The sequence below is a fragment of the Ursus maritimus genome, unplaced genomic scaffold (assembly GCF_017311325.1).
Source record: "Ursus maritimus isolate PB19 unplaced genomic scaffold, ASM1731132v1 scaffold_6, whole genome shotgun sequence".
NCBI lineage: Eukaryota > Metazoa > Chordata > Mammalia > Carnivora > Ursidae > Ursus > Ursus maritimus.
The window spans coordinates 20,719,177-20,728,330 of record NW_024426774.1 but is presented as its reverse complement, the minus strand read 5'-3'; the positions used below and the strand labels follow the sequence as shown (position 1 = coordinate 20,728,330).

The 9,154-nt window shown below is 49.8% G+C and overlaps 1 protein-coding gene across 1 annotated transcript in view; it reads right to left on the bottom strand.

The window, feature by feature from the left end:
• DPYSL5 (dihydropyrimidinase like 5) overlaps positions 1-9,154 on the bottom strand; it is a 94,249-nt gene that overhangs the window by 4,336 nt on the left and 80,759 nt on the right. Inside the window, exons 9-11 of the mRNA XM_040623003.1 lie at positions 7,644-7,785; positions 6,311-6,453; positions 3,635-3,842 (exon numbers count right to left, since the gene is read on the bottom strand). Of these exons, the coding sequence (XP_040478937.1) occupies positions 3,635-3,842; positions 6,311-6,453; positions 7,644-7,785 (493 nt within the window). The remainder of the gene's footprint in view (positions 1-3,634; positions 3,843-6,310; positions 6,454-7,643; positions 7,786-9,154) is intronic.

Genomic DNA, 9,154 nt, shown 5'->3' with positions numbered 1-9,154 from the left:
CCCCCCCCCCCCCCCCCCCCCCGCCCGCACACCCACCCCGCCACCGGAGATGCTTTCTCACCCAAGGCCTATGCTCTTTAGGGGCCGATCATTGATAATTTTTGGAAAACGAGACTTGTTGTTAGCTTTCTTTCTGTGCCCACGTGCATTCTTTTACAGAAAGGCTGCGGAGGCTTTTGCTTGGGAACCTGACATTGTCATTGTAATAAATGCTTCAGAGAGAGAGATTCTGGTTTGAATTTACATCGATCCTGGAAGCTGGTGGTCGTCCTGCGCGGCTGGCCCGAGGAGCTGTATTGTGACTTGGTAGTCATCTCACGTTTTTATGAGGTTGGCTTTTAGAAGGGCTTACAATACCTTCTCTGCCCTCCGTTGACCCTATTTCCTGACTAAAATATCTTTTTTGGAAAGACCACAGAACTGTCATCAGATAATCTTTTTTTTTTTTTTCCCCCGAATTGGAATGTAATTCACGTACCATGGAACTTGCCATTTTAAAGTATACAGTTCAGGGGTCCTCGGTGGCTCAGTTAGTTACGAGTCTGACTCTTGATTTCGGCTCAGGTCATAATCTCGGGGATTGTGAGATCGAGCCCCATGTCGGGCTCTGTGCTCAGCACCAAGTCTGCTTAAGATTCTCTCCCTCTGACTCCCCACCCCCTCGCACTCTCTCTCTCTCTTCCTCAAAAAAAAAAAAAAACAACCAATAAAGTACACAATTCGGTGGTTTCAGTGGTGTATATTCACAACATTGGGCCACCCCCACTACCATCTCATTCCCAAACATTCTCATCACCGCAAAAGCAATCCTCCACCCATTCCCCAGCCCTGAGTAACCACTGACGGATTTTCTGTCTACGGATTTCCTTCTTCTGGACATTTCATATAAATGGAATCATAAACTCTGTGGTCTTTTGTGACTAGATTCTTTCACTTAGCATTAGGTTTTAAAGGCTCCTGTCTGTGGTGTGCAGTATGTTAGCACTCCGTTTCCTTTTCTGGCTCAGTAATATTCTACCATATGGATATAGCTCGTTCTGTCTGTCTGTTCAACAGCTGACGGACATTTGAGTTGCATCCACTTCCTGGCCTCTACAAATAATGTTGCTAAGAACATTACACACAAGCTTTGGTGTAGATACATATTTTAATTTCCCTTGAGGATAAACCCAAGAGTAGAGCTCATTTGGTAACTCTAATATCTAACTTTTGGGGAACTGCCAAACTGCTTTCCAAAATGGCTGCACCATGTTACATTCCCGCCAGCAATGAATAAGGGTTCCAATCTCTCCGCACCCTAACCGACACATATTATTTTCCAGCTTCCTTTTTAAAATGACAGCCACCCTTTGTCAGACATTCTAGTTTGTGAATGCCTCCCCCTTCCTGCTCTTGTTGGCACACCCTCCAGAGGCTGGTTGAGGCCTCCTGCCCTTGTCCACATCCGCGGAGCAGACAGGAGATGGGACCATTCAGCTCCTGACAGACCCTGAGTCTGCTTTTGGATTGAACACTGTGATAACTGAAGTCATGGTGTTTTTTTTTTTTTTTTCAGGTAACCCAAGCCTGCTCCCCCACAGCAGATCTGGCTTTGGATTTTTTCCTTTGTTGGTTTACGGGAGAGAGGGGTCTTTCATCATTCTGAGATCTCTGGGCCCTCATACACGGAAAGCCAGCAGAATTGATCTTTTCGTGTTCATATGCCCTGTTTACTCTGACGCTTTAGATGACTGCTTCTCAAATATCAGTTCTACATGCCCTTACTTCATCAAGACTGGGAAGGAACCAGGCAGTGGTGGAATCTTGAAGGCCCACAAGCCGGCAAATCAAGAGGAAATCAGCGGTCATGGACACGCTCACATTTGCCTCTTGAGCTTTTGGGAACCCAGAACTACCTGTTTGGCTGAGGACTTAAAATTCCACCTGGAAATCAGGGGAGCCTGGCTGGCTCGGTCAGAGGAGCATGTGACTCTTGATCTCGGGGATGTGGGTTTGAGCCCCACGTGGGGTGTAGAGATGACTTGAATAAATAAAATTACAAAAAAAACCCAAAAAACTTCTACCTGATAATGAAAGATGGGGAACGGAAACTGGCCCTCTCCTGCTCTGGCATTGCCCTGGTCCCGTCACACACACCCCTCCCAGCCCAGGAGGGCTGGACCATAGTTTGTGAAAGAAAGCTGTTGTTTTCGTGAATGAACTTGTACAGAGGGGCTCTGCTGAGGACCACACTCGGGGTGGAATGAAGTCTTGGTCAGGGCCCCGAAGAGTGCAAGAAGGCCTATTTGCCTCCCATTCCAACTGGTAGAACCTTCCTTCTGGAGCTGGGGGCTTGAGGCCAGCCAGAGTAGTGGGTGTTCAGAGAACATCTGGAAGGGCAGAGGCTAAAGCAACCAACTGCTTCTGAAAGCCTTTGGGTGGTTTCAGGAAGGAACCAGAAGGGGGACAAGGAGGGGAGGCCTGAGGCACCGAGTAAAGAAGCTTGGCTTTTGCGTAAAGGACTAGAGAACCAAGAGACTAAAAAAGTTTGGCTGAAGACGGAGGTCATATGATCGTTTCGTGGCAAGTGTGCCAAGCCCCAGGCAGCTTTTAAAAGGCCTATTCCTGAGGTACTGTTGAGCAGATTTCTAGAGCTCAGTCACATGGCAGCTGGGTCTATTTTCAGTCAGGGTCCTTTATATGTCTGGTCCCTGTTGGAAGCCAGAGCTGATGATGAGTGGAGAGCACGGGGCCTGGGAATAGGAAGCTGATGCTGGTCTGGGACAGTGACCACAATATGGGGTGTGGGATGGGGGTGGGGAGGTCACCTGGAAGGGTCCAGAAAAGGTGCCCTTGCCAGCGGCTACTTAGGGCCTCCGGCTGAAAAACACAGACCATTTCACTGGGTCTCACCCCTGCACAGACAAGCGGCTGATAGACAAGGCTGAGCTGGGAACTACCTTCAGGCCTGCAGGTCGCAGCACCCGGAGCTGTCAGCAAGAACTTGGGCCAGATTCTCCAGGCCGGCTCTCAAAGATAAGGCTGGACCATCAATCCCCAAGCAATGAGGGTACAGCCAGTCTTCCTTTGGGTGACTGTGTCTACTCAGAGGACAGAACCCTCTGACGGGGGACGAGGAGAAGCCCAAAACTTTGGTGATCAGGGTGCTTATGGAATCCAAGGACTGGGTGGGACCCTTGAGATATGAACTGTTCCAGACCTGGCCTGACCATTTGTAGTGTTGGAGGGGGAGGTCAAAACCTGGGAAATCCTACCCACCCTACTATGGTCACAAGGGAGGGGGGGTTTCAGGGAAAGAGCAAATCCAGGGCAAATATGGTAACTCAGGGCAAGCCAGGAATCCCACTGGAGGGTGGGCAAGAATCCTCCTAGAGCCTAGATGTTGGGGACATCTGTGAGGAGCTTGTAGCATTCCCTTAGCTCCAGGGGAACTGGCGACTGTTCCCACCACGTTTTACTTTGTTGGAGGAACCCCTTTCTGTTCTTTCAATTGTTCCCAAAGTGACCATTCCAGGCAAGAGGATTCAGTGGGAGAAGAGAGTGAGAACATCTTGGAGATTTAATACAGTCATTATCGAATTCCCTCACAGGGGCTTCAACCTCTTCCCATACCCTTCTCCTTCCCTCATCTTACCTTTTCTCTCTGGACTAGCTTCTTGTAGACAGTGTCTGGGAAGGACCTCAGGGGATAGAACTTGCCAGTGCCCTCAGCACACATGAAGACACCATTCTCGTACACGACTCGCCCCCGGCTGATGGTGACCAGCGGGACGCCGTGGCAGCGCATGTTTTCGTACAGGTTGAAGTCTCCTCCCTGTACCTGGGTGCTGGCTGAGATGGTCCTGAGGGAGAGGCAGGGGTGGGAGAGAAAGCTCTGAGAGAAGGTAAAGATGTCTCAGCTCAGTGGGAAGGAATAATCCCCAAAAGCTGGTTGTTGCAGGCCGAATTGCATCATCCCCCAAATTTATATGCTTTAGTCCTCACCCCCCGTCTCTGAATGTGCCTGTATTTAGAGATAGGGCTTCTAAAGAGCTAATTAAAGTAAAATGAGGTCCGATGGGTGGACCCTAATCCAATCTGACTGACGTCTTTATAAGAAGAGGAAATTCAGAGACCAGACATGGACACTCATAGAGGAAAGACCATATGAAGACAGAGGGGGAAAGACAGCCATTTACAACCCAAGGGAAGAGGCCTCAGATGAAACCAACCCTCCCGAACCCTGCGGACACCTTGACCTTGGACTTCTAGCCTCCTAATGGTGAGAAAATAAATTTCTGGTGTGTAAGCTCCCCCAGTCTGTGGTAGGGTTAGGGCAGCCCCAGGAAATTAATCAACTGGGCTAAACTCTAGCATTGTTGTTGTTGTTGTTGTTGTTATTTATTTATTTATTTTTGAGAGAGAGAGAGCGCGCACAAGCAGGAGGGGCAGAGGGAGAGGGAGAGAGAATCTCAAGCAGACTCCGTGCTGAGAAGTGGGGCTCGATCTCATGACCCCGAGTTTACAACCTGAGCTGAAACCAAGAGTCCGACGCTTAATCGACTGCACCAGTCAGGTGCCCCTAAACTCTAGGGGTTTTTCTGCCAATAGCGATCGATAACAGCCACACCTCTACAGCAACAGGGACCAGCCCCAGGCATCAGGATGCAGAACACAGCTTCTCGAATGCTCTTATGGAGAAGACAGCGTGGGTATCCTGGCATCAGGGCGCGTGGTGGTACACAGGGCGGACTTTCTTTTCAATTCAACCTATTTTCAAAATTCCATTCAGTGTTTGCCTATCTTGCTCACTTCTAGCTTGTGCACCTGGAAAAGTGCCTGGCCAGGAGTGGCACTTAAGAATCTCTTGAGTGGGGGCGCCTGGGTGGCACAGCAGTTAAGCGTCTGCCTTCGGCTCAGGGCGTGGTCCCGGCGTTACGGGATCGAGCCCCACATCAGGCTCCTCCGCTGGGAGCCTGCTTCTTCCTCTCCCACTTCCCCTGCTTGTGTTCCCTCTCTCGCTGGCTGTCTCTATCTCTGCCGAATAAATAAATAAAATCTTTAAAAAAAAAAAAAGAATCTCTTGAGTGATTGAATGAAATTTAATATGAAAAAACAGTTTCCATCTCCCCTGCCCGGATCTCTGAGTAAAAACCAGGCTCTGTGTCCTGTGGCATGGTGGCTCCTGACACACTTCATCCACTCGCTCAGCTCGTGGTCACTCATGCTGTGGCTGTTGAGCACAGTGCACTCAGGAGTACCCAACACTCTCCATGAGGGAAGCAGGGGGCGGGTGGGAGAGCCCGGAGCGCCAGGGTGTCTGGTTCACCTGCTTCTCAGCTCTGTGATGTGCGGAGCCCTCTACTCTCTGGTCTTAGTTTCTTCAACAGGGAAATGGAAATAAAAACTCCAGCATGAGTGTTTCTTGGGGCTGCATGGAAATCGAAGGAGCTCACTGATGTGAAGCCGCTTTGAAATGCTGTAAAGAGCGGTACCCAGGGGCGCCTGGGGGGCTCAGCCATTAAGCGTCTGCCTTCGGCTCAGGTCATGATCCCAGGGTTTTGGGATCGAGCCCCGCATCAGGCTCCCTGCTTGGCGAGGAGCCTGCTTCTCCCTCTCACACTCCCCTTGCTTGTGTTCCCTCTCTCGCTGTCTCTGTCAAATAAATAAATAAAATCTTAAAAAAAAAAAAAAAAAAAAAGAGCAGTGCCCATGGAGAACCACTGGAGCAGGTCTTAAGACTCTCTCGTCCAGGGTTGGTTAAGCGTTCAACTCTTTTTTTGTTTTTTTTTTTAAAGATTTTATTTATTTATTTGACAGAGATAGAGACAGCCAGCGAGAGAGGGAACACAAGCAGGGGGAGTGGGAGAGGAAGAAGCAGGCTCATAGCGGAGGAGCCTGATGTGGGGCTCGATCCCGTAACGCCGGGATCACGCCCTGAGCCGAAGGCAGACGCTTTAACCGCTGTGCCACCCAGGCGCCCCAAAGCGTTCGACTCTTGATTTCGGCTCAGGTCATGATCTCAGGGTCATGATTTCGAGCCCTGCGTTGGGCTCTGCACTGCGTGTGGAGCCTGCTTAAGATGATCTCTCTCCTTCTCCCTCTGCCCCTCCCCACTCTCTCTCTCTCTCTCTCTCTCAAAAAAAGACTTGTCTGTTCATTGCTGCTTCCCTAATGCCCAGACCATGGCAGGTCCTCAAATATTTGTTGAACTGAACCACACCTCAGGGTCAGACTTCGCTATGCTAGACGCAGGGTGAAGATGATAAGCTTGTGGAGTTTTGTAATCTAAGTTCCTTAACATCCCATGGAAGCTAGCAGCAGGTTTTACTTTGTGGCTTCTGGATCCCACACCACCACGTCGGCATCGGCTCCAGGGATGATGCGGCCCTTGCGGGGATACAGGTTGAGAATCTTTGCTGCATTGGAACTGGTAACGGCCACAAAACGATTCTCATCCATCTTTCCTCCAACCTGAAACATTGCAGAAATACCAAGTCAACCAAACCCTGCGTGTGCTTCAAGCCCCTGGTCACCCTTGCCTCCGGCCTGTGGCCTTTGAGTTGGTCAGAACAATAGTGCCGAGAAGGACAATGACGTGGGCACCATGTCAGATGAGCCAATCTGGCTGGGCTCAGTTCCCAGCCCTTGCTCACTCCTTACTCCTTCATCCAGCGACAATGGTGCGTGGGCCCTTTGCAAAAGGCTGTCTACCTGGCGGAAATCTACCTCCTGTTTGCACAACCAGCTCTACTCATGTGCTCACTATGGACAGGTGGGTAGCCTCCCTTCATCCACAAAGGGACATATATTCTGTTCTCTTGAAAAACATCTTCCTGCCTCACCCACCAATGAGAACACTGTGAACTCCCTTCAAGAGCGATTCCTCAGCCACTCCCGCGCCCCCCTGAGCTGGTGGCCTAGTCTTGAGGACTTCAAATCTCCTTAGGTTCATACTTTGGCTGTAGTTAATCTGTAATAGGTCAAGACCAAAAATACTTACTCTTCATGGGGAGAACAGGTGGTATTCAAATGAAGTCCTAGTCCCTATCTTTTTTGAAAAGCAATTAGACAAAATATATAAAAAGCCTTAAAATGTTTATATCCTTTGGCCCAGAAATCTGCTTCTAGGAATCTATCCTAAAGAAATAATTAGAAATGCTGACAATATATATACTCATGAACAAAGAAATTCTCGGCAGCGTTATTTGTAAGTGTAAAAATTTGAAACAGCTAAGAGTTCCAAACGTCAGGGAAGGATGAACAAATGTGGTACTTCCATTGGAGGAAATGTTATTTAGCTATTAAAAAAGAGGTTTTAAAATAATTTTTACTGATATAGGCAAACACTCAAGATAGACTGTTCTATGAAAAGAAAGATGAACCCAGTTATTAGAATAACATCTAGCCCACACATAGAACTAGAAAGAAATATATCAAAATATTAATCATTTAACTTCTCAGTATGGAATTATGGGGATTTTTTTCCCTAATATTTTTCTGTATTTTCCAAATTTCTACAATAGGCCACACTACCTTTCTGTTCGGGGGGTGGGGGGGGACTTTTTGGTTTTGTTTTTGGGTGAAACAAGGAGCCATTGGCGCAGCCCTCCAAAGAGTAAAAGCCTTGTTGGGACTTGAGCAGGGAGGGGACCCGAACATACCACTCCTCTCTCCCAGATGACGCTCATGCGGTCCTGTACGCCACTCACTCCGTGCGGGATCTTGGTGAAGTCCTCCTTGCCCATAGCTTTCTGCTTCGTAGTGAAAGGCCGGTGATCTGATGCCACAATGTTCAGAGTATCACTGGATAGAGAGAAGGACGTGACCAGTAAGGGAGGGAGGCCAGAGTCCCAGAGGGTGGGGACAGACGCAGGGGAAAAGCCTTCCCTTGGGTTCCAGGCAAAGCTGACCTCTGAAGTATGAGCTCTAACAAGTTACTTAATCTCTGTGAACCTCAGTTGACTCATCTGCAGAATGGGAATATGGGCTGAGTGTGACACCGACTGTCAGCGTCACAGGAGACACTGATGAGAGCCTTTGGGACATCAACTTTTAAGAGTGAAGAACGTGAGCAGAGAAAGACTGAACTTAGCATTTTGCTCACGTGAGGTGGTTTCACTGCCACAGGCCCAGATGCCAACTTCCTCTCATCTCCTTCCTCAACCCCTACCAGTCCCTGCTGGTGACAAGCATGTGCTGGGCAAAACATTTACAGGTTCAATGTTAAACTTTGCTAATAATTTGCAGCCGTAGCCTTTCTTGGATGTGGGGGCTCGAATGGCACAGAAGGGGAAAGGAGGGCCAAGACAGAAGAGAAGTCTGCTTTCATAAACCAGCCATGATATGCAAGTCAACCAGTTTGTCACCCTGCCCTCCATGACCATCAGACGGTTACTGAGGCTGGCCTCCATGCAAGGCTGTGGGTGGCTATGGTGCGGTGGGGTTCTCCGGGGGTTCTGGGCAGAGACTCAGGATGGTGAGACCGTGCACGAGGCGGCAGACTCAGCCAAATGAGGGTGGCAGAGAACCAGGCCATGTCCAGAGATCTCTGTAGGCCGAGGGTTCAGGGGTGGTGAGGGGCGGAGAGGGATGGACGCCCACGTTGCCCAGGCCAGGGCAACCTCAGGAAGAAACACTGTTGGAGGGCAGGCAGGGTCAGGCTGGAACATAGGGGTTCATGTGGGAGAGGGGGACAACTGCTGGGACCACACAGCAGGAGTCCTGATAATCTAGTTTCTTTGTAGGAGGCGATAAAGCCTTGGGAATGCTTGTGGGCCATGATGTCTGCCCAAGTACGAAGGGGAATCTGGGAGAAGGCATTCACTGGCTTGGTGACTGTATTTGTAAGGCCCTCAGACGATTCGGAGTCACGCTGCACATTGGGCTGTCTCCATGGGGGCCTGGCAGGGCTCATCAGTCACAATTGTTGCCAAACGACTAATGCCCTTGGCCAGATCCACAGTGAGCTGACTGAGCTCTTCCTGAGGCATGGGCTGGTGTCTTCCTTACCCAAAGCTGCTGTGTGGGGCTTTCTCAGAGACTGCGGGAGGGACTCCCCACACAGCAGACGGTTTGCTCTAGCGTGTCCCAGGGTTGCCCACACTCCCTGGGCCTGCAGAACCCAACAGTTTCACCTTCTTCTCAGGGGTCTTCCAGACACCCAGGCAGGGAT